Here is a 26383-nt window from a genome sequence, read left to right on the forward strand (position 1 = left end):
CAAAGCCCCAGTTCTCTGGGCTGCTGAGATCGGTGGGTGGATGTCCCTGTCTTCCAGATGCTGTGGACGGGAACTGGGGCTGCTGGTCCTCCTGGAGCTCGTGTGATGCTACTTACAGGAGATCGAGAACCCGAGAATGCAACAACCCTGCCCCTCAGCAAGGAGGAAAACGCTGTGAGGGGGAGAGGCGGCAAGAGGAGCACTGCACCTTCTCCATAATGCAGAACGAGTAAGGATGGAAAGACGGCTACCGGAGAGAGTGGGCATCCCCCTCCCCCGCTACTAGAGACTTACTATATTGATTTTCTTATTGCTAAGTAACGAAATACTTAGAATTTTACCTATTCCAACGTATCAATGAGGTGTTTGATCTGCTACTACCCCTTTTCCTCTCTAATATTTTCTCTTTTTTTATCTGTTTTATATACATATATATATGGGCTTCCCAGGTGGCGCTAGTGGTAAAGAACCCACCTGCCAATGCAGGAGACATAAGAGACACAGGTTCTATCTCTGGTTCAGGAAGATCCCCTGGAGGAGGTCATGGCAACCCACCCCAGTATTCTTGCCTGGGAAATCCCATGGACAGAGGAACCTGGTGGGCTACAGTCCATGGTGTTGAAAAGAGTCAGACACAATTAAAGCAACTTAGCATGCTCTAAAGTGTGTGTGTGTGTATATATATGGATATATATACATATATATACATACATAGATATTTAAGTATGTGTACATATTTATTTTATTATATACGTCTTTTTTTTCCCTTTTAGTGGACAACCATGCATCAGTGATGATGAGGACATGAAAGAAACTGATCTCCCTGAATTAGAATCAGATTCAGGGTGTCCTCAACCAGTCCCTCCAGAAAATGGATTTATCCGGGTAAGCATCCTGACCTTCACTTTAGATTTAGAATCCAAAAAGCAGAACTTAGGAAGCATGCATTTTCTTTTATGTGGAGTTATTTTTTCCTTAGTTTAATAACATGTTGACTTAAAAGGTAAAAAAGGTAATATTTAGAAAGCTTCCACCACTTCCCCTCTTGAATTCCCTGAAGACGTCCTCATATCTAGTTGTTAGACCAAAGGATGGCAGGGTCTTTTGTGCTCCTTGGCACTAACTCATGTGCTGATGACACATTTATGTGAGTGGAAAATGGTTTGGATGACTTCTCTAAGAGTCTGCAACTAAGATCTGACTGTTTATTTCTGCATCTGAACAAACTAACCCCCTATCTAAGGCATATTATCAGGGAAACAAAGTAGTTTGACTGTAACATAGGTGGTGTTGAGCCTATAATGGTTTATTAAGCTAAATACCTATAGAACTCTTAAGCAATCAAAGTTTCATTACCTTTTATCTTTTTTCTTTAAACCACTGTATGTTTCTATGATTAAGAGCAACTTTTTTGTTAGACAGTTCTGTGACTTTAGATATAAATTTTCAGGAGATACATAATACTTAAAATTGATCATAGGAGGCATGTGCTTTAATCAGTTTTACATTTTTAAAAGAAATTTTACCTTTCTTAAACCCAACAAAGCCTTTAATCTGTTTCCACCTGTATCATATTTATGATTAAAGAACAATAACCTTCGATTCTCCAAAGCCAGCAAATAAATATCCACAGAACAGTGTCTGCACTAATATATCTTCCCTGTTCATTCATCTTCTGTTCATGTATAAGGTGCTAGGCCTAGAGGTATGAAGGGGGAGAAATATTTTGGAGGGGAGTAATGTTTTTGGCCACCTGATGTAACGAGCTGAATCATTAGAAAAGACCCTGATGCTGGAAAAGATTGAAGGCAGGAGGAGAAGGGGATGGCATCACCAACTCGATGGACATGAGTTTGAGCAAGCTCCAGGAGTTGGTGAGGGACAGGGAAGCCTGGCATGCTGCAGTCCACGGGGTCACAACACAGTCGGACATGACTGAGCGACTGAACTGAACTGAATGTTCATTAGTCCCTACTGGAGAACCAGAGATTCTCAAACTCCAAAGTCTTGAGCAAGGCCCAGAAACTTCCATAACAAGCAAGATCTCATGTAATACTGGTGCTGCTAATTGGGGAGCCGCACTTTGGGAACAAATCCTTTAGGACAGGGATCAGCAAACTATGCACACAGGCCAAATCTGGTCTGCCCTCTCTTTTTCTTTTTCTTTTCTTTTTTAGTATTTATTTATTCATGTTTGGCTGTGCTGAGTCTTTGTTGTTGCTCCATTTTTTCTCTAGTTGCAGCAAGCAGGGCCTACTCTTCATTGTGGTGAACAGGCTTCTCATTGCCATGGAGTCTCTTGTTGAGACACAAGCTCTAGAGTGAGCAGGTTTCAGTAGTTGTGGCTTCCAGGCTTTAGAGCTCAGGCTCAATAGTTGTGCTGCTCAGGCTTAGCTGCTCCAGGGCATGTGGGATCTCCCTGGACCAGGGGTCCAACCGTGTCCCTTGCATTGGCAGGTGGATTCTCTACCACTCAGCCACCAGAGAGGCCCTTTTCTTCCTTTTTCAAATGAAGTTTTTTGAAACACAACTACATTCCTTTGTTTACATAATGACTATGACTTTTTTTGTGCAACAGTGGCACAAGGTGACAGACACTACCTGGCCTGTAATTGACTCTCAAGGCCCTTTATAGAAATAGTTTACCAGTCCCTGCCCTTTTCAACGTTATCCTCAAAATTACACTTTGTCAGGTTCAGATTTCTAAATAATTTTTAATCTGTTTGCGTCAGTTGCTTACATAAAGTGTTAAAATGATTGACATTCTAATTTTAAAAACACACAAAAGGTTTAAACAGTGATTCATTATTCTAATGACTGTTCACAAAATTAGAATATATGTTTCCATTTCTATGAATAAGTTCACTCCTTGTTTCAATTTACTCTTTATTAAAGGCCTAATTCCTACCTGACAATAGTTTTTGCTCAAAAGTAAGACAATTTTGACTGTCCTAATGAGCACCTTCTAGAATTCCTAGTAGCAAACTGCCCCTTTTATGGAGTCAAAGGCAGATATGCCTCATTCCAGGCTAGAGCAATCATGCCACTGCATGTGAAGATATCTGTTTAGTGACCAAAGGCACTTACCCCAGAGGAAAGTGACAGTGGCTTTGGATAAAGGCCCTTGCTAAGCTAGTCTAGCAGATGTGTTGACCAAAGCTTGATGGCTGCAGCATACAGGTTCTAGCTTCATAAGAGAAATGAAGCAGAAGCTTGTGACAATAACTTATTTCAGAATGATCGTGAAGGAAAATGTGCAGCCTTTGAATAAAACATCAAGATCATTAATAATACTCATCTTGCCATTCCCCTTGGAAACACAGCCATATCCATAATAACCAATGATGGGATACTCTTTTGTATATTCAGAAAATTAATCATCTTCTGGGAGACAAGTTGAATCACATGGCCACATAGTAACAAAGGTTGATAACTGAACTTTCACCTCCCTCAAAATTCCCATCTTCAATTCTCAGAGAATAACTTCCTAGTCAGTTCTTTGTACTTGCCTCCCATTCAGTAAGAAGAGACTGTTGCAATACTGTCTTCCTAAGAAGGAGAGTATTTTTCATTTTATTCAGCATGGTTATCAAGCCCTGTGTAAGGCTCAGATGGTAAAGAATCTGCTTTCAGTGCAAGAGATAGGAGTTCGATCCCTGGGTCAGGAAGACATCCTGGAGAAGGGAATGGCAACCCACTCCAATATTCTTGCCTGGAGAATCCCATAGACAGAGGAGCTTGGCAGGCTACAGTCCAAGAGGTAGTCAGTCTTGACAGAGTGACTAACACACACATAAAGATTTGTGAGGCAGAGATCTGGTAGAAGAAATACCGTTCAGGCATAGATGTGGGCCTGATAAATGTGGTAAACATAAAGTAGAGCTTGTACAAGTTTAAGCATTGGGGGGTGGCGGGGCTGATAAATGGGATAAACATAAAATAGAACTTTGTGCAAGTTTCTCTCCAAAACTGAAAGGATGATATACATGATGAAAGTGGTAAATGAAAGAGATTTCCCACACAGGAAATTCTACTTGAGTTGGGTCTCAGGACAATGGAAGAGAGAAGATGTTGAGGATACAGGAAATGGCTAATAAAGGTATGGAGGCATGAAAGAGAATATTATGTGAAAAGATTGGTAGATGCCTAGAGGCCTTTGTTTTCCTAGAGCATAGATTCTATGGGAAAAAATGGCAAGAGGTGAGGATGGGGAAGTGGGTTAAATTTCATATTCCAAGTTAAGAATATAAAATCCACTTTATCTTAAAACCTTTTAGTGAACTCCGACATGCCAATAGTTGCACTTTAATTACACATTAACTGGGAAAATATGTAATGCCCAATAGGTTATTAGGAACATTTTCAAATGATTTGTAGTCAATTTGTTACCATAGCAATTGCATATATTTGCTGCATATGTAGAATACATTACTTATTCAATTTATAGCCACTACAGGATATGTATATAGTTTTCTTATTCTTGCAATAGTAAGCCATCACATATACAGAGTAAGTTATTAAGTAAATATATATATATACATATATATATATTCTAATCAATTTAAAGTGGCAATATGGAAGAAGGATTAGAGGAGGGACTAGTTAGTTGTTGGACAGGTAGATGGTTGTGGTAAGAGATAATATGTACCATGAGCAAAGGCAGTGAGGATGGCAAAGGAAAGGGACGAACTTTGAGAGCTATTTAGAAGTATAAATTCAGCAGACTCTGAGTTGATACAGGAATGAAGGAACAGAAAATATCTAGGAGGGCCCTGAGGTGTTTGAAGATATTATTCATAACATTAGTAATGTGCTGATTTCGGTTTTAATTCTAGAATGAAAAGACACAGTACTCAGTCGGAGAAGAAGTTGAAATATTATGCTTTACTGGATTCAAAGCTGTTGGATACCAGTACTTCAGATGCTTACCAGACAGGACCTGGAGGCAAGGAGACGTGGAATGCCAACGTGAGAACTGGGCAGACCCCCTATGGGACTCTGATAAAGAATGAACATGCCCAAAATAAATAAAACAAAGTCACACCCTTAGATTAGTACATTTTACCATTTTTTTCAGTAACTCTGGTGAAAAGATTTAGTGAAACAGAAAATAGGATTCGTCTGCTAAAATTAGATTTCAAACTGTCTTCATATTTTAGTTCTCGCCCCTGCGTGTTAGCTGAATTGTGAGGCTTGTGCTTAAAAAGAAACTGGGGACTTCTGCTAACTGCATCCAACCACAGACATCAGCCTGGCCCAGTGTACAAAGAGATACAAGCTAATGGGTCCCAGGGAAATGATGCTTAACTCTTTACGTGTCAGAGATGGCATGTCATGTGAAATGCAGTTTTCTCCTTGGAACTCATTGGCATCCTTTGCTGGAAAAGAGAGCAAGGGTTTGTAGACTCCACACATACCCGTGCTTCATCAGAGTCAAAATGTGATTCAAACAAGGCTCCGATGGGGACTCCAAAGAGTTATTATGGAATACCATGACACAAAGCTGAGACCAGTGTCAATTAGAATATCCTGCCTCTGTGTTACCCACAGTGCAGACACCTGCTTTCGGGAAAACTCACTGGGGAGAAGAGTGAAAAAGATTATTTCCTGAAAATGTCCCGATGATGTAGTGAAAGGTACGAGTATCTGAAATCATTTCCTTAGCAAGGTCTTCTGTTAATGGAACTAAAGGCAGTTTCTCAGTGGAAGCCTGGGATCCTCAACCCCCCATTTTTCTGCTCAAAAGGCAGCATTAACGCTGAATCAATGTGGTCAATCACATTAAAATCATTTCTTGGAATGCACAAAATCTGTCTGTATCCCTTGAGTGTTCTGCTCCACCAAATGCATCTGAAATGTTTCTCTCTCTGCAGGGACAGAGTGCCTCAAGCCAACAGTGCCGGAAGGCCTGACACTGTCACCATTTCAGACATTATATAAAATTGGTGACTCCATTCAGCTAACCTGTCCCAGAGGTTTGGTTGTCAATGGGCCATCGAGGTACACATGCAGTGGGGATTCCTGGACACCACCCATTCCGGACTCACTCAGCTGTGAAAAAGGTAACAGCTCAGGATCCTGGGGTCTGCTAAGGTGGTGTCCTTTGAGATTTATCAGTGTAGCATCCACAGAGATGCTATTGCTTATGATGGGCTGAGTTGTATTTCACCATGTGTCACTGTAGAGCTCAGGCAACACATAAGTAGCTATTGGTCAAGTGGATACTTTCAAATCTTGGAGAGTGCAGTCAATTTTATTTTCCAGTCTAATACTTTGATATTTTGATACAGCACAAGTGCTCTCATATAACAAGATCAGAATTGAGGGTTAACTGAAATTTTAGCTCAAGTGGAGAGTGACAAAAAAATAATACACACTGCTTTTTAATTAATTAAACATTTTATTTTAACTTATTTGCTTGTTTGGTGAGTTGCTTCAGTCCTGTCTGACTTTTTGCTGTAGCAAAACTGAACTGTAGCCCGCCAGTCTCCTCTGTCCATGGGTTCTCCATGCAAGAAGACTGGAGTGGGTTGCCATTTCATCCTCCAGGGGTTCTTCTTGACCCAGGGATCATACCCACATCTCCTGCAGTCCCTGCATTGCAGGTGGATTCTTTACTGTTGAGCCACTGGGAGGCTATTATTTTTAATTTAGAACATAGAAATACACAAATATTCACCAATTTTCTAACATAGGCCCAACCTCTTATTTCCTAAAGGGTCTCCTGATTTGAGTTCCAAGATTTCTTTCTTGAATAAAACAAATACCAAATTCATCATTTGCTATCCCATAGATAGCAATTTTGCTATCTATCCCAAAGATAGATTGCTATCTATAGGATAGATAGAATTTGCTATCCATCCCATAGATAGATTGCTATCTATGGGATAGATAGAATTTGCTATCTCATATTAATTTCTCTAAAATAATAAGTTTTAAACTCCAAGTAAGGCACTTCTTTAAGAAACACCTCTACTTAAGTGCCTTTCCCTGATTCTGATGTCGTTGAGCTAGGAGGGCCAGTATTTGTGTTTATATAAAATCTTTCTGAGTTAACCTGGATACAGCCAAAGTTGAGAATTACTGTTTTGAAGAGAGGTAAAGGCTTAAAGGCAACTTTTGCAGCAAATTTGACTAGAAAATGCTTTAAATTTTTTATATATATTTTTCCTTAATCTTTTACAGTAGTTTCATCCACAATTAATTCAGAAAAACATTTTTGCAAGCCATTTAAAATTATTCAATGTTTTCAACTTAGTTTTTATAAAAATAATTTTTCCTTTTTTATTTTATTAGTTGACATGTTTATCAACTTATATGTAAGTTTGATATATTATGTAAGTTGATATATTTAATTAACTTGCACAATTACAATAGGAAATGACATAAATAGTCTTGGAAACAAATATAACTGACTCTTGGTAAGTCTATAACTGGACTGGTGGGTGCAGAAGAGTGAAGCTGTGAAAGAGAGGAACATATAAACCTGGAAGTTCAGGGTCTGACAGGCAGCTAGCAGGAGGAGCTGAGAACTCCCATTAGTCTGGCGTGTTGGTTACTTGGAGGAAAAGGAAGGGAGCTTCAACTATTTCATATCTTCCAAATTTCTCAGCATGCTTGTTCAAGTTATGTTTCACTTCTAATCAGAGAATCCTGGAGGGTTTATCTGAGCTCAGATATGATTGGGTCTATTTTGCCTATGAAAAAACTAAAGGCAAAAAGAGGCTAAATTAGACCCAAAACCAGACAGTTTGGGTCGAACAAGCGGCCCTGCTAATTCTTCAAGCTCTCTGCTACCTTGCCTTCTTTATCCTGTTCTGTGCTTTTATAATGTCTGAAGGAAAATGGGAAACTTAATCTGTCACATGGGTTTCCCTGATGGCTCAGACAGTAAAGAATCTGCCTGCAATGCAAGAGATCTGGGTTCAGTACCTGGGTTGGGAAGATCCCCTGGAGAAGGAAATGGCAACCCACTCCAGTATTCTTGCCTGGAGACTCCCATGGACAGAGGAGCCTGGTGGGCAACAGTCCATGGAGTCACAAAGAGTTGAACACAACTGAGTGACTTTCACTTTTCAACTGTTATATAACCTTAAAACTATTGATAAAGAGATCATATGGAAATCTGTGAGAACTTCAGGTTGGTATTGTGGCTTAGCTTCACTTGATTCTTGATCATACACATCAGAGAGATGAATGTGTTTGGGGACCACACAGTTTACAAAATTAAGATTCTCTGGGCATCTTAGGTAGATCCTTCTCTTTATACAAATAACAGCATATGTATACACAAAGACACACCCCTCCATGTTTTTAAAAGAAATTGCCATTATAATTCAAACTGAGAGATAACGAAATGCTCTACATCGAGATAAAAGAAAGAAATACTCCATCTCATCTACTTTCTCTCCGACAACGTTGGCAGGAAGATCAATGAAAGGAGTCACAGAAAAAGAAAGTCATCGATAAAACTGAACCTCTTTCCTCTCAATGTGGCAGGAGATGTGTGATATAGAGATGTCCAGGTCATTGGTTGGCCAGAAAGACTTTTAATTCTTTTAATGTGAAAGAGAATTTTGCTTCCTGAAGAAATGAGATGCTGAACACCTCCCCTGTCATTTTTATCCCTTCCTCTAAGAAATTAACACCTCCAAAGATCCCCTTGCCCTCATCACTCTTTAAAGATTGCAATGTTCTCATTTCTGTGTTGCTCACAAATTGTGCAGGGCTGAAAGTGTGAGCAGCTGAGGACCGGTTCTGGCTTCCACCTGACCCTTAGTGAGGGAGCAAAGAATCCTTGTATGTGGTCACTGATGACGTCAAACTGGTAGGCAGGGAGCAAAGCTCTGCATGCTTGAAAACTGATGCTCTTTCGAAATATATAGCTAGAGTTCCTCCTTGACCTGAGTAAATGTGGATTTATTTACAAAAGCCAAAGAAGCATAGCCACACAAGACACCAAAGAAAAACAACCCCATGTCAATGGAAATCTTAGTTTCTGAGAACTTAGCAGCAGTTATAGGCCTCCATGTTCATGAAAACTCTGAGCCAAATTTCACCAGATAGAATGAGGGTCCTAACAGAGGAGAAGAGTAGGGAATGGAAATGCATAGCAGCAAAGAAGAAAATGTACCCATTTAAAAAATCTTTATTTTTGCCTCTAACATAAACCTGTCTCCCTACCAAACCTCCTGCTTAATACACCTTTATACTTCCCTCCTTTGTCAGTTACTTGCTTACAGAGGCCACTGTGGCCATATGGATGCCAGATTAGTCAGCTCCAGTCTAGGGACGTGTGTTTCATCCAGGAGGCTCGGGATGTCAGCTCCAAGTTTAATTCAACCAGCCTAAAGCTTCTTTGGGTGAGCTCAACATAAGCAAAGATAACCAAGATTTCCCCTTGCATATAATATACCTACTGCAACGCGGGTATATAATCTGCATGGAATGTGGAAGACCTGGGTTCAATCCCTGGGTTGGGAAGTTCCCCTGGAGGTGAGCATGGTAACCCACTCCAGTATCCTGGAGAATCCCCATGGACAGAGGAGACTGGTAGGCTACAGTCCATGCGGTCACAAAGAGCTGGACATGACTGAGCAATTGAGCACAGCATTCAGCACATAATATACCCATGTTCTTCAGTCTACTTTAATCTCCCTTCCTCATATTCAGTATTCAATTGCTCATCTTAGCACAAGCATCATTTCCTTATAAATCTTCCTTGCCTTTCTCAGGTTTTGTTTTTTGCTGATATGGTCTCCTGAAATCATATTTCTTCCAAATACCTATCTCAGCTTTTAATTATAAACTCATCACTATGATTATTTGATTAATGTCTCTTTTTCCACTATTCTTAGATTCATGGAAAAAGAGGATAACTGCTGTTTTCATTTTTCTACTTCTTTTTTTCCCACCATAACATCCTAGTACCTAGACTACTGGGGGATAGGGATAAATTACTACCTTTGGGAGCTGTCCATTTCTCCACTGATTATTCTTATAAGAAAAATCTGGCTTTTCATTATCCCCTAAAATCCATTGGCACAATTGTTGACACTGACATCCATATTGCTAAACCTAACAGACAGTATTTCAGTCCTCATCTGCTTTGGTCTCTCAGCAACATTCGACAGAGCTGACTTTCTTCTGCAGATGCATTCTTTCCCTGCTTCCAACACACAACGCCATCTGGTTTAGCTTCTACCTCTCTGGCTGCTGCCCTGCATCTTTAGCATGCTCCTGCCTGTGCATGGACTTTAAATGCTGGAGTTCCTCAAGACTCAGATCTGTGCCCTAACCTCATGCTACACTCTCCTGCTGGGGAATCTCACCCATACCCAGAGCATCAGTGATCCCTCCATAGGCTAATAACAAATTTAAATCTTTCCCACAGACTTCTCCACTGAGCTTTAGGCCTGAGTATCCAAATTCCTATACATCTATTTTGTTTGGCTATCCTAAAGAGATCACAGATTCAGCATTTGCAGAGAGGAATTCCCAAGTCATCACCCTTGCCTCCCTACCACTAACTTTTTCTAATATTTACTGTTTCAGTTTAGGCACCAACATCTAATCTCTTATGCAAATCAGAAATCTAAGAATTATACTTGACAGTTCTCATAACCTACCCACAATATGTACTCTCATGCATTTTACATGCTTGAAATGTCTCAGGTTCACCCACGTCTCTCCATTTCCACCTCTGGCACTTTGATCCAAATGACCATTCTCTTTCACCCAAACTACTACAGTCAATGTGAAAGTTGTTCAGTCATGTCAGACTCTTTTCAACCCCATGGACTGTACAGTCCGTGGAATTCTCCAGGCCAGAATACTGGAGTGGATAGCCTTTTCCCTTCTCTAGAGGGTCTTCCCAAGAATAACCTCATAAATTGTCTACTCTCTTGACCACCACGCCTCTCCAAATGCATTCTCTACACAGAAGCCAGAATTAAATTCTTTTCCAAATCCAGACCTGATTTTGTCACACCACCCCCTGCTAAAACCTATCAAAGATTTACCACTGCTTATAAAATAAGACAAAAATCCTTCAAAAGCCCTTTATGACCCTACACAGTCCACCGCACAGCCATCTCTCTGGCCATTTCTTGTTGCTTGCCCATGTTTCCCTGGCTTTCTTTCAATTCCAAGAAAGTCACATGTTATCTCTCTTTGGAGCACTTTCATGTCTATTCCCTTTGCTTCCATCATACTCCCTTTTCTCTTCCCATTTTACCGTTCATAACCTTCCTAGCTACATCAATTTTCTTGATTATATGCTTTCTCTTTAATAGCACTAATAACAGCAGAAATTCTATGTGTAGAGTGTGTTTGTTTGATTAATGTCTGTCTGCCCACAAGACTAGAATTTCTGTGAGCATGGGATCTGGGTCAAATTTTGCTCAACTCACTATCCCCAGAATCTATCACAGTGCTGGTAAATCATAGTCGTTCAATAAATATTTGAAAAACAAATGAACAAAAATTTCACCCATTTCATTTTCTTGAACTTAATAGCAGTTTTAGGTTGGAAACGTGACAGCTCACAAGGGCTAGAAAGGACTTTTCAGATGGACTATTTCATCACAACAGATTCGCAAAAGCTAAAATGGATGCTCTAACTCTAGGAGATAAATGAGAACCTTTCACCATAGCCTTTTCTCCTAAATTCACACTTACTGCTTGAAATCCATGCTGTGTGTTGTTCTTTTCTTCATTTTCTTTTGTTTCAGATGTCCTGACAGCCTTAAGGGGTCACTGTCAACCAGGACAAAAACAGTTGGGATCTGAATGCGTTTGCATGTCTCCAGAAGAAGATTGTGGGTAAGAGATACTCTCTGGACTGTGCTTATGAACTGAGAAAACCAGTCTAGTGTAACCAACCTCATGAAGGAGCCGGGCTTCTTAAAGCATGAATACAAAGCATATTAATTTTTAATATAACCGATACCCCCTGTGCTCTGTTGAATTCTTCCTTCCCCACTGAGTAGCAAGCATTCCTAATTATCTCTCAGCCTTTTTCCCTAAGTTTGCATAGCTTTTGTACTAAAACAGTCTCATTCTGGTGATGAAGACATTTCTATCCTGTTTAAAGCATCAGACTCAATTATCTCAAAGCCTTCTTCTTCCCCCTAAGTATAGGGGCAAAGTTGTGACTCCAAGAGGTTGGAGTAGAGAAATAAGTGTGAGCATGGACTTCACACACACATGAACACACACACACATGCACACACATCTCTTTGTTAGTTTATTCTTTCACATGGTGGCAGAGAGCATAAAGAAAAATGATATATTCTTATATGACTATCATGACTCTCTGTTGTTGTAACTGCCTTTTTCTACATAAACAAACCCAGGAGTGTTTAGAGTGCTTATAAATTTCAGGACTACTTTCATGGGAGTAAAGTCCAAAGTAAGATTCACTTAAGGTAAAATTTTGTTTCTCTATCTTACAAAATAAATGCAGGAGGAAGGCAGTCTAGGGATGGTCTGGTGATTCTCTTCTTTCAGATAGGACTGGAGTTCCTTCCTGCCGTCTGTTCTGCTATGCTTTTTTTAAATTTAATATTCATACTTTATTTTTTATTGAGGTATAGCTGATACTTTATTTCTCCTTATTAAAATAAAGTTGTCTGTTCTGACATTCTCAAAGTTATATCATGGTCCAAGATTTCTCTGCTGGAGTACAAAAGAAGGAAGACCAGAAACAGACGCATGCTTGCTTTTTAATGAGAGTTCCTGGGGGATTCATCACGGCTTCCATTTCATTACTCTTCTCTTGTTCACATGGCCATGTGGCCCTGCAAGGCAGGCTATGAAATGCCTAGAAGCAAAATGGCTAGAAGCAAAAGCATATTTTGAATAAGATTCAGTTCAGTTCAGTTCAGTCATTAAGTTGTGTCCCACTCTTTGTGAACCCATGGACCACAGCATGCCAGGCGTTGGTGATGGTGTCCATCACCAACTCCAGGAGTGTACCCAAACTCATGTCCATCGAGTTGGTGATGCCAGCAAACCATCTCATCCTCTGTCATCCCCTTCTCTTCCTGCCCTCAATCTTTCCCAGAATCAGGGTCTTTTCAAATGAGTCAGCTCTTTGATTCATGTGGCCAAGTATTGGAGTTTCAGCTTCAACATCAGTCCCTCCAATGAACACTCAGGACTGATCTCCTTTAGGATGGACTGGTTGGAACTCCTTGCAGTCCAAGGGACTCTCAAGAGTCTTCTCCAACACCACAGTTCAAAAGCATCAATTCTTCTGCACTCAGCTTTCCTTAGAGTCTAACTTTCACATCCACACATGACTACTGGAAAAATAATAGCCTTGACTAGACAGACCTTTGTTGGCAAAGTAATGTCTCTGCTTTTTAATATGCTGTCTAGGTTGGTCACAACTTTCCTTCCAAGGAGCAAGCGTCTTTTAATTTCATGGCTGCAATCACCATCTGCAGTGATTTTGGAGCCCAAAAAAATAAAATCAGCTACTGTTTCCACTGTTTCTCTGTCTATTTGCCATGAAGTGATGGGACTGGATGCCATGATCTTTGTTTTCTGAATGTTGAGCTTTAGGCCAACTTTTCCACTCTCCTCTTTCACTTTCATCAAGAGGCTCTTTAGTTCTTCACTTTCAACCATAAGAGTGGTATCATCTGCATATCTGAGGTTATTGATATTTCTCCGAGCAATCTTGATTCCAGCTTGTGCTTCATCCAGCCCAGATTTCTCATGATGTCCTCTGCATATAAGTTAATTAAGCAGGGTGACAATATACAGCCTTGACGTACTCCTTTTCTGATTTGGAACCAGCCTGTTGTTCTGTGTCCAGTTCTAACTGTTCCTTCCTGACCTGCATACAGATCTCTCAAGAGGCAGGTCATGTGGTCTGGTATTCCCATCTCTTTCATAATTTTCCACAGTTTATTGTGATCCACACAGTCAAAGGCTTTGGCATAGTTAATGAAGCAGAAATAGATGTTTTTCTGGAACGCTTTTGCTTTTTTGATGATCCAGCGGATGTTGGCGATTTGATCTCTGGTTCCTCTGCCTTTTCTAAAACCAGTTTGAATATCTGGAAGTTCACGTATTGCTGAAGCCTAGCCTGGAGAATTTTGAGCATTACTTTACTAGAGTGTGAGATGAGTGCAATTGTGTGGTAGTTTGAGCATTCTTTGGCATTGCCTTTCTTTGGGATTGGGATGAAAACGGACCTTTTCCAGTCCTGTGGCCACTGCTGAGTTTTCCAAATTTGCTGGCATATTGAGTGCAGCACTTTCACAGCATCCTCTTTTAGGATTTGAAATAGCTCAACTGGAATTCCTCACCTCCACTAGCTTTGTTCCTAGTGATGCTTCCTAAGGCCCACTTGACTTCACATTCCAGGATGTCTGGCTCTAGGTGAGTGATCACACCATCGTGTTTATCTGAGTCATGAAGATCTTTTTTGCACATTCCTTCTGTGTATTCTTGCCACCTCTTGTTAATATCTTCTGCTTCTGTTAGAAAGAAAGAAAGTGAAGTCACTCAGTTGTGTCCGACTATTTGTGACCCCGTGGATTCTAGCCCGCCAGGCTCCTCCATCCATGGGATTTTCCAGGCAAGAATACTGCAGTGAGTTGCCATTTCCTTCTCCAGGGCATCTTTCTGACCCAGGGATCGAACCCAGGTCTCCCGCACTATAGGGAGACGCTTTGGCCATCTGAGGCACCAGGGAAGTCCCCTGCTTCTGTTACGTCCATGCTATTTCTGTTGTTTATTGTGCCCATCTTTGCATGAAATGTTCCTTTGGTATCTCTAATCATCTTGAAGAGAACTCTAGTCTTTCCCATTCTATTGTTTTCCTCTAAATCTTTGCAGTGATCACTGAGGAAGGCTTTCTTATCTCTCCTTGCTATTCTTTGAAACTCTGTATTCAAATGGGTATATCTTTCCTTCTCTCCTCTGCTTTTTGCTTCTCTTCTCTTCACAGCTATTTGTAAGGCCTCTTCAGACAGCCATTTTGCTTTTTTGCATTTCTTTTTCTTGGGGATGGTCCTGATCCCTGTCTCCTGTACAATGTCACAAACCTCTGTCCATAGTTCATCAGGCACTCTGTCTGTCAGATCTAGTTCCTTAAATCTATTTCTCAAGTCCACTGTATAATCATGAGGGATTTGATTTAGGTCATATCTGTATGATCTAGTGGTTTTCCCCACTTTCTTCAATTTAAGTCTGAATTTGGCAATAAAGAGTTCATGATCTGAGCTGCAGTCCGCTACTCCCTGTCTTGTTTTTGCTGACTATATAGAGCTTCTCCATCTTTGGCTGCAAAGAATATAATCAGTCTGATTTCGGTGTTGACCATCTGGTGATGTCCATGTGTAGAGTCTTCTCTTGTGTTGTTGGAAGAGGGTGTTTGCTATGACCAATGCGTTCTCTTGGCAAAACTCTATTAGCCTTTGCCCTGCTTCATTCCATACTCCAAGGCCAAATTTGCCTGTTACTCCAGGTGTTTCTTGACTTCCTACTTTTGCATTCCAGTCCCCTATAATGAAAAGGACATCTTTTATGGGGTGTTAGTTCTTAAAGGTCTTGTAGATCTTCATAGAACCATTCAACTTCAGCTTCTTCAGCATTACTAGTTGGGGCATAGGTTTGGATTACCATGATATTGAATGGTTTGCCTTGGAAACGAACAGAGATCATTCTATCGTTTTTGAGATTGACCCAAGTACTGAATTTCAGACTCTTTTGTTGACTATGATGGCTACTCCATTTCTTCTAATGGATTCCTGCCCACAGTAGTAGATATAATGGTCATCTGAGTTAAACTCACCCATTCCAGTCCATTTTAGTTTGCTGATTCCTAGAATGTTGACATTCACTCTTGCCATCTCCTGTTTGACTACTTCCAATTTGCCTTCATTCATGGACCTAACATTCCAGGTTCCTATGCAATATTGCTCTTTACAGTATCAGATCTTGCTTCTATCACCAGTCACATCCACAACTGGGTGTTGTTTTTGCTTTGGCTCTGTCCCTTCATTCTTTCTGGAGTTATTTCTCCACTGATCTCTGGTGGCATATTGGGCATCTATCCACCTGGGGAGTTCATCTTTCTGTTTCCTATCTTTTTGCCTTTTCATACTATTCATGGAGTTCTCAAGGCAAGAATACTGAAGTGGTTTGCCATTTCTTTCTCCAGTGGATCACATTTTGTCAGAACTCTCCACCATGACCTGTCGGTCTTAGATGACCCTACACGGCATGTCTCATAGTTTCATTGAGTTAGACAAGTCTGTGGTTCATTTAATTAGATTGGCTAGTTTTCTGTGATTTTGAATAAAATTAGAGTTAAGTTACTGAGGAAATGGATCAATAAATGGTGAAGTAGAAAGTCAACAGACTGTGTCTAGTATGATATTTCACTGTTTATATATTTTAAACAATGCAGGCTGTTCTAGGGCAATTTTCATCTTTAAAACCACATGTACATAATTGGGGCTTCCCAGGTGGCTCAGTGGTAAAGAATTCACCTGCCAATGCAGGAGGCACAGGTTCGATCTCTGGGTCAAGAAGATCCCCTGAAGAGGGAAATAGCAACCCTCTCCAGTATTCTTGCCTGGAAAATCCCATGGACAAGGAGCCTGCTGGGCTACAGTTCATGGAGTCACAAAGGGTCAGACACAACTTGGTGACTAGACAGCAGCAGCAGCAGTTCATAATTGCTACTTTTGAACTTTTCTTCTATTTCTTTGCACCAAGGTTTTTTGTTTTTTTTTTTTTTTTCAGTTTTAACAATAATTGCCTCTCACATTCTTCTGAGTTCCAAGTAAACAAACATCTGTATGGACACTTTGTTTGTTTATTTATGAGAACACTACAGGGACTTTTTCTGTAACATTCCACTGTTGTAATTCAGCCCAAAGATGGCTCTGTCTACCTTCCTAAGAATCGACCACAAGTGGTTCACCTTGTATGAGCTATCTGCTGCTGGGGTCTCCTCACCCAGACAATGGCCTTCTAGGGAGAACTCACAACATTTACCTTGTCCGTGTAACCCAGAAGGAACGTCTTTCTTTGTCTTTGTAATACCAGACTATGAGAGTATAGACTATCCTCCAGAACTGTCTGAATTTCAGCTCAGCCCTCTCTCTCCAGCCTCTTCCTGTTCTCCTCAGTCCTCTTCGATATAGCATCAAAGGTGTTTATGAGAGTGACTGGCCCCCCAGCTTAATCTCTCTGAACTTAGAAAGTAGCTTTTTGTTTTCTCTCTGGGCTTCAGTTCCTGGAAAGAAATTTACACACTGGTGCACTGATTTTTAACTCCAAGGTTGACATCAGAGAAGAAACTCAGGTTTGGAGTAATCAAGTTCTTATCCTCTCAGCAAGAGAAGGACTATGGCTAACTTCTTGTTAGCAGAAACCACCACTTTACTTAGATTTAGTGAGTTATTCAAAGATTGACTTAAAAACGCATGCTCTTAGTCACAATACAAACACACTTGCAATGCTATACAATTATATATAAGACTTTGGTGTTGCAAATGAGTTCAGGGGAAGTGCAGACTAAAATAGGCTAAGTTGATCAGGATTAGCTTCAAAATGTAGCCAAGAATTGATCTGGACATAGACAGTGGGAGAGGGGAGACAGTGCAAAACGGATTGAGCAGGGCATGGGATGGTAGCAAAGGAAGAATAATCTTGTCAGTCTGGAAAATGCTCAATACAATTGTCAGGTGATAAAAAGGGATAAAGGAGGATGGGAAACTGATTCTAGAAAGGAAAGTTGATTGGATGAATTCAAAATGTGGAAGATTTTGATTATCAGAATTAATGAATGAATTCAGACTTTAATTTGAAGACAATTGTGAGTAGTAACAAGCTTAAAATGAATTTTTTTAAAAAGATGAATCCCAGAGAACACAAGATTAAATGAGGGACTGAAAGAAGAGAAACTGGGGGGAAGAGAGAAGGGGGTTCCGAGCTAGGTGGTAAGTTAACATATGAGTTGGCTATACACCATCTTTCCTAGTCTTCATGTATAAATGCTTGCTTTTCTCTCCCATGCAGCCATTATTCAGAAGAAATCTGTGTGCTTGATGCAATATCCAGCCATCACTTTACTTCATCTGCTTGTGAGCTTTTGGCTGAGAAATGTTTAAATAATCAGCAACTCCATTTTCTACATATTGGTTCATGCCAAGAGGGTCCACAGTTAAAATGGGGTCTGGAAAGGATAAAACTTTCATCCAGTAGCACAAAGAATGAATCCTGTGACTATGACACCTGCTACAACTGGGAAAAATGTTCAGGTAAGCTCCAGAGGTAACTCATACTAGAAAAACTATCACTTAACCTTCATCTCAGCTAGTACATCTTATTTGTATTTATATTGTTTCTTATAAATAACCTTTCCTTAATCAAAACTAATTCTTTTTCATCGTTAAAAAAATGTTAGGAAATGATTTAAATAGAAGGGAAAAGTAGAACCTGACCTACCCACAATTAGAAATAACTACTTTAACAACTTTGGTATAAATCTTTCCAGTCTTTCTCTGTATATACATAATCAGACCCACCCTTTGTCCTCAAGTAAGAACATTCATCCTGATCTCATGCTTCAGTACCCCTCTTCCCCACCCTTTGGAGGGCCTTTATCAAATTGTCTAAATGTCCTCTGGCAGATAGAACCAGCTGGGGCCAGCATAGGTAGAGTGCCCTGAGCCTGGACTGGGTTCCTCATCAATACCAATTACCAGAAGTATCTGCCTCAAGTATTTTGAAGTCCCCTTGTAGTGCCTGGGATCAGCCCATGCTCCAGGCTCCACAGGCAGGATGCCTTGAACCCATATGAGGTCTCTCGTGAGCCCAAGCCCTGTTCCTCCCGTGTGGGACATTCTTCTACCCTCTACTGCTTCCCTCCTCATTAGGCGTGATGTCCCAAGAAGCTCTGGGACTCTACCTGCTGAGTCCTCCCTGGTTCAGAGCTGGACCCTCATTCCCAGAGGGCAGGCTGGTGAGCCACTGGCCAGCAGGGTAGTCTTTCTCAAAATTGCTTGTGATCAGAAAGCTAGTATGGAGATGATGCGAATTTAGAATAACTTTAATCATTTAAGTAAAAGAAACACCCCATTAAAAAATTCCCTGGAGCCTCACACACCTCAGGGATGGCATTGATTATGTTACATGTTTGAAAACAATAGGATCATATACTATATCTTATTTTATATATTGGTATTTTTTTCACTTTGTTGTATCATGAAACTATTTCCATATCATTATATATTATTCTGCCACATAATTTTCAATGTCTGCAAAAGCCTATATGGGCATTTTGTTATTTTACTTAATCAATCTTCAATTTGATATTTAGATTTTTCCCAAGATTTTGCTGTTAGAAACAGTGCTGTGATAGACAAATCTATCACAGGTAAATCTATACTCTAAGATTCTATCCTTAGGCTATACTTAAATGGAATGTTTCTAGATAAATATTATTTTAAAATAGAAAGTCTTTGTTGATGCAATGTATCAACTTGCTTTCTAGAAATGTCTTTATCATATTATATTCATATTTACTGTGTGTGATAAAGACTGCCTTCCATACCCTCACCAAACCTTGGAGCTATTACCTGTTTATATCTCTGCCTATTTGATACTTAAAAAGTAGCATTACATTTCTATTTTCTGTAAGTGTATTGCCTGTTGGCATTTCATTTGTGAATTGCTTAAAAGCAGAAACTTCATAGCAGTGTGTTTTCACTAAGATGAAATTGGAACCTGAAATAGTTCAACTGAGTTTCATATAATACATAAATATGCGTTGAAGATTAGGGCTTAACAGAACTCAAATAGGCAGCTAGGTTTCCCTCTGGCCCATCTTCAAAAAATCATCTGAAATCATGGCATAAAGTAAGCAACGGGAACTTACTGAATTGTTAACATCTACCTTTTGCTGAAGCCACTTTAGTTTTGCAAAAACAAAGATAAAAACCTTATTATTACCCTTGACTTCTCTTTCATTTTCAACCCAGTTCTTTGAGTCAGTCCTGGAAAAAGGGAGAGGCCTTATAATCCACGTCCAGGCTTTTTCTGATCCACTTAAACCTGATTATCAAGGTCCAGCTCCCTTGACAGGTGGCAGGATGAGATCCATGAAAGAGGGTCACCATGATTGGCGCAGCCAACAGGCCATCTGATAGTGGCTACTCAGCAGGTCACTATCTGGGGCTTCTCACCTTGTGCCCCGAATAAGGCAATTTCACATAGGAGATGGAAAACCAGGTCTAAACACTTACATTGCTTGACTCTAATCATTGTTCAATCATCATGTAGGTAAACATTACTATTCATTCTTTTGTTGCCTGACCAACACCATTACCTAACTGACATCTCTCTCAGAGACAATAATTTGTGGTAGGCAAGCGCTGAAAGTACTATGCAACTATGTATTTATTTAAATTTTGGATTTAAAAGATAAACTTTTTCTCTAAAAATTATAATGTAAGAACATTATTGTCAAAAATACATACAAAAAATAAAAGGGACTTGGACAGCAGGGAGGACAAATGGTACCTGTCTGCACCACAGTAGGTAGCACAGGTATTCGGGTACGCGTTTAGTGTTAACATCTATTCTCCTTGTTTATCATGGAGAAAGGTCTTGATGGAACTCCTCTGTTTCAAACAGTTTCTTTTTTTTTTTTTCTTTTTCTTTTCCCACAAGTTATTCTTTCCAAATTTGGCTGAGTAGCAATACATGACTTATGATTTAGTCAAAATCTATCTTTACTATTATCCCTTTGCTTAGTGTATGCGTGCTTGGCCCTTAGGTTAGGTCCAACTCTTTGTGACCCCTACGGATATCTAAATCCCATAGTCACCAGGATCCTAATCTCGTCTTTAAAAAAGAACAGTCAACTAAAAATATAGTCACAACCTGAAAGTAGAGAGTTACTTTATTTGGTGGGAACATCTAGGACTATGGGCCTGAGCCCAGGAGACAGGAACTCAGTAGCTTTGAGAAAACTGCTCCAAGAATGCGGGAGGAGAGTCAGGCTATATACAAGTTTGCAACAAAGGGAACAGGCTGTCTGAACATCAAAGATCAGATATCAAGTTAAGGAATTTAGCATTCTTTGTATGGGAAGATGCAAGCCTCTCAGCTCACTGAACTCATTCCTTTCATATGTAACTCAGCTATCTGGAGCCAATCCTGTTTCCTTGTTCACCTTAAGGAGTGGCAGATGGCTGCTTCTTGCATTTCCCCAGCTCCTCAGCAGTCACCACAGGTGGTGGCAGCATCTGCTAGATCTCAGTTTCGGGAGCCCTCCTTCACATTTGGAAGCCAGAAATCGCTGATGGCTGTGCCTGTGTTTAAGTCACTCAGTCGTGTCCGACTCTTTGCGACCCCATGGACATTAGCCTACCAGGCTCCTCTGTCCATGAGGATTCTCCAGGCAAGAACACTGAAGTGGGTTGCCATGCCCTCCTTCAGGGGAACTTCCCAACCCAGGGATCAAACTCAGGTCTCCTGCATTGCAAGCGGATTCTTTATCGGCTGAGCCACCAGGAAAGCCCAATGGCTGTGACATTTCTTGTTTATTGATATGGCAGGAGATGTTTTCATTTCACAGAACATATAAAGTTTGAATACATAACAAATATTGGTCAAGTTAGCAGCATATCTTGGGACAGTAAAAATAAAGCATGAACGTTACTTAATAAGAGAGTTAAGTCATTTAAAACATCCTTTGATCCTACACACAGTCCAAAAACCGAAAGCATTTTTCCCCCTAAAGATATGATCTGCTTGTGCCAGCCTTCTTTAGCTGGTGAGCAAAAGCCAGTGTCACAGAGACATCTGTTCATGTGGCACTCCAGAACAAAAGTACGAACCACAGCATTTATGAAAAGAGGAAACTAAAAACGTATTTCATACGCAATATACTCATGGCAGGCTGGGGTATTATTAATTTTGAGTTGAATTCAATGTCATCTTGATTAAATTGTGTTCTTGATTACATTGTGAACTTTGCTACCCTTTTCCTTCTCTATCTAAAATGAAATGAGAAAAAGTTTAAAGTGGAACTTCAAAGCAACATGAAATTCACTTTTCAAAAGTTGGAACACAAGAGCTTTCCCAAGGAGCCTAATTTTGTGGCTATTAAATGTTTTGTCTAAATTTCAAAAATATCCACCAACAAGAGGGGAAAATGTATTCGATAAACATCCATTTAGTAGCCAGTATGCTAAAGTCACTGTTCAAAGTAAGGTGAGGGGTATGATGATAAAGGATCTTTATATCCTCAAATTGTTCACAGTTGGAGTAATATTCCACAGTGTTGTTGCTTAGTCACCAAGTCGTGTCCAACCCTTTGTGACCCCATGGACTGTAGCCCACCAGGCTCCTCTGTCCATGGGATTTTCCAGGCAAGAATACCGGAGTGGGTTGCCATTTCCTTCCCCAGGGGCTCTTCCCAACCCAGGGATCAAACTCACTTGGCATGTGAATTCCTTACCACTAAGCCACCAGGGAAGCCCCAAAGTTTCACAATAATTACATGAATAACTTTAATGCAAGACAATATGTGATAAGAGCTATAAGAGAGATACACATCTTCTTGCCTGGAAGGGTTTCCTAAGGATGGAAGCATGAGAACCGACTGTTGGAGGTGGCAGGAAGGGCCTTTTCATGCTGGTAATCTGAAAATCATCTTGCTAAGAGCACTTAGGTTATAACCGTACTGCAGGAGTGGTGACCATGGCCTTTCCACAAGCCTGGGGACCCGACATTCTCTCTCTCGAGGTAGAGCTGTCTCCTGTTCTTTACCAAATCCTAGAGTTTCCAACAACAAACAAGACTGTCCCCAACTAAAATCTTTTCTAGCTGGTTGACAAAGAAGGTAAAAGGGAAATTCATCCCTTTTCAAGAAATGCTTCCTACCATGGAAGTGTATGTGCTTATGAAATCTCCCCATTTCCTTTTTGCTCTTTTCTCCCATCAGTTGAGATACACGAGAGTTGATATTTGCCCAAAAGAAGCAGCAGACTGTTTCTCAGGCTGACTCAGATATTTTGGCAACGTAAATTATCCCAACTCCATCAAATACTTTTCTTTTTGAATACTTATACCTGCACCCCAAATTCAGAATTGAACCCAACTGATGAAGCAGAATTAATTGAGCACTCTGTTAAGAGCTGGTTGGGACAAACAGATGGATGAGTCGTCGTTACTGCTCTCTCACAAAGCAGTTGTAACAGTCTTGGGAGAAAGACATATGAAAAGCTAGCTTTCTCCAGGGGAATCTTTCCAATCCAGGGATTGAACCCTGATCTCCTGCATTGCAGGCAGATTCTTTACCATCCAAGCCAGCAGGGAAGCTAATTAACAAAAAAGTATAAAAATGTCAGACGTAGTACTGAGAAATTTACACCATTAAAATTTAGTTATAGAAAACTTTGGTGGGGGATCTATGGCTATACAATGCTTCATGGAGGAGGTAAGGCTTATAGACATTGAACCTGTGCAGGAATATTGGAAAGAGCATACCAGTCTGGCAAAAGAAGGGAACAGGATGGGCAATGGACAAAAACTGGACCACCCTTGGGGTCCTTATTGGTAAACAGAGAGAGAGTCACTCTATCTGAGTTGAAGAAAGCAGAGAAGATAATGCTGCAAAGGGATATTGAGGCCAAATGGTGGACGACCTTGAACTTTGATTAAACGAGCCTATATCCCTTAACTCTAAATTGATTTAAAATACTTGGCTTTGGTAACTTTACCCCAAATGGTCATTTTAAAACTCTTTCATGAATACAAGATTTATATGAATTATGACATGATGGGGTGGTTTTGAAGCCAGGCCTGAGAAAAGTATCACCCAATTTCACTGCTTATTAAAATCCAGATTCCCAGTCATAACATAGGAATATTCTAGGAAGAAATAAAAAACGTGGTACAGAATTATAAGAAGGCAGCCCTATAAGTCATTTATGATTTGAAACCTGCCTGTACCACTTACTAAATTGTGGGACCATGGGCAAATCACTTAACCTCTCTGAACTGACGTCATCTGTAGCGTTAGTATGATACGTTGTAGTTCATATGTTTATTGTGAGGGTTAAATGAAATAAAGCATGCAAAGCACTTGGCATATTGTATGGTTTCATCATGCATGCTCGATAAGTGATATAAGTGTTCCCTGGTGGTGCCAATGAGAAAAGAACATGAAGGACAGATGGAAGACTTTGTGGAAATGGATTGACAGGAGGTAGCAGCTGATTGGATGTGGCTAGTGAGGGAGAGGGAAGTGTCAGAGGTAGCCCGGCTCCTACATCTTACTGACTTAGCAGCAGCCTCTCCTCTCTTACATCCAGATGACTCCATTCAGCCACAGTTGGGTCTTTTAAGTCAGTGCCTTTGTGCCAGCATTCTCACTCATTGCCACCAACGTGCTCGCTGTGCTGGGGAGGAGTCAGGTGAAATCAAACCCGAAAGCACTGAATAGAGTCACACTGTCTTCTCTCCTTGCAGCCACCACCTCCAAGTGCGTCTGCCTGTTACCCTCCCAGTGCACCAAGGGCGGAGACCAGCTCTTCTGCGTCAAAATAGGATCGTCAGCGAGCAGGAAAACAATGAACATATGTGAAGTAGGAGCTGTAAAATGTGCCAAAAGGGAAATGGAAATACTGCATTCTGGGAAGTGTTAGACCTAACACAATTACCCATAAACAGAGTTACTGCCCCCAGACAACCCCTACAAAAGGACACTGTCGAACAAACAGCAGACTGGCACATTCAGGAGTTACCAACAAAAATCCTTGAGTGTTAGTTTCACCCAATAATTCTCCCTGCCTCTCGTGTCTTCTCCCTCGTCCAGTTCCCATCCACGCAGCTCTGTAGCATATCTCTAGGTAATAACTTCCACATCAATCTAGTAAATTCTTCAGTTCATGTCACACTAAAATGATTGGACTTCTGAGGACCTTATGATGCCTGCGGTATTAAGCATACTGACAAGTAGAAATCAGAATAAAAACCATAATTTTCTTCAATGAATCAATAAACATGGAAATCTAAACAACTTGTACAACACATTCTTGAAACGCAACTTTCATGCATTCATTCAATAAATAATTGGGAATGCCTGTAATAAACCTAACACTATTTAGGGTGCTGGGCAACCAGCACTGAATAAAACAGACAAAAGCCCTGGTCTTCAAGAAGCTCACATTCTTGTGGAGGAAGACATACAGAACATAATAGAAGCATACAAAATGTATAGTATGTTTGATGGTGATAATTCTCATGGAGAAGACAATGCAGGGAAAAGTGAGTCCCATCCTTAAACCTCATCTTATGTGAGGAAATATTCCACAGTTAATAAGCATCATAGTAAGGACAACTGAATTCAAGTGGAAATTGCCTTGCTTAAAGTAGTTAAATTCCTGAAGTTACTTCCTTCTTAGGAGACTCTTTTTGCTTCAGCTAAATTGCATCAGGAAGCTTTTAAGCTAAAAGTGTGTGATGGATGGAAAAATCATCAGAAAATTTCAAAAGAATAATTCTTAAGGTAAATCATATCTATCATATTAGGCCCTATCAAGTAGACACCCATTTCTTAGAGAGGCTTTAGGGTGTCTTTTTGAATTGGAGAAGAGAAACAGCTTTGGAGCAGTGGTTCTCCAGCATGAGGGTGCATTGAGTCACTTAGAGCACTTCTTAATACAGATGCCTGCAACCCACTCCCCAGTTCCTGGTTCAATAGGTCTAGGGTGGGGCCTAAGAATCTGTATTCCTACCAACTTTCCAGGTGGTACTACTGATGATGATCACATTTTGAGAACTTTCAGTCTAGAAGTGGAGCCATCAAGCAGCTAATCCAATTACTAAAGTAATTGCTCCCAGCTTTAGCCAGTCAGTCTCCAAGCAGGTGAGTAGAAGTGGGTTCCCTTCCTCTAAATCTCACTGGGATGTTCACCTAATGGATGGGGCTATGAGTCACAGCCATCCAGCAGCACCCTTATTAGGCTTACACATTAAACATCACTCCTCTTCCATCTCATTAAGATCTCAGCCAAAATCTAAAATATCTTACAGAGTTCTCTGGGGGTCCAGTGATTAGGACTCTGCATCCCCACTGCAGGGGGTGCAGGTTCAATCCTTGGACAGGGAACTAAGATTTCACATGCTGAGCAGCACAGACAAAAAAAAAAAAAAAAAATCCCAAATCTTTAAAAAAAAAAAAAAAAAACCCTCTAAAACATCTTGCAATATCAAAGGATAAGTATGAGGAAGGGAAAAGCCTAGAAACAGAAAACCCATTTTCCTGGTATAATGGCAATTGAGTGGGAATTGATCTTTGTCCAGAAGTCAGTGACCCATCTTTTCCCATCATGCAGCC

General features: G+C 40.4%; 1 protein-coding gene across 3 annotated transcripts in view; it reads left to right on the top strand.

The window, feature by feature from the left end:
- Positions 1-25074, top strand: part of C6 (complement C6) — an 81770-nt gene extending 56696 nt beyond the window's left edge. For all 3 annotated transcript variants that reach the window (XM_061129876.1, XM_061129877.1, XM_061129878.1), the window contains 7 exons: positions 58-229; positions 774-885; positions 4836-4968; positions 5874-6062; positions 11733-11823; positions 18049-18290; positions 24514-25074. In XM_061129876.1, coding sequence (XP_060985859.1) covers positions 58-229; positions 774-885; positions 4836-4968; positions 5874-6062; positions 11733-11823; positions 18049-18290; positions 24514-24689 — 1115 coding nt within the window. In that variant the 3' untranslated portion in view covers positions 24690-25074. The remainder of the gene's footprint in view (positions 1-57; positions 230-773; positions 886-4835; positions 4969-5873; positions 6063-11732; positions 11824-18048; positions 18291-24513) is intronic.
- The last annotated feature ends 1309 nt before the right edge of the window (positions 25075-26383 follow it).

Source organism: Dama dama, chromosome 25 (assembly GCF_033118175.1).
Source record: "Dama dama isolate Ldn47 chromosome 25, ASM3311817v1, whole genome shotgun sequence".
NCBI lineage: Eukaryota > Metazoa > Chordata > Mammalia > Artiodactyla > Cervidae > Dama > Dama dama.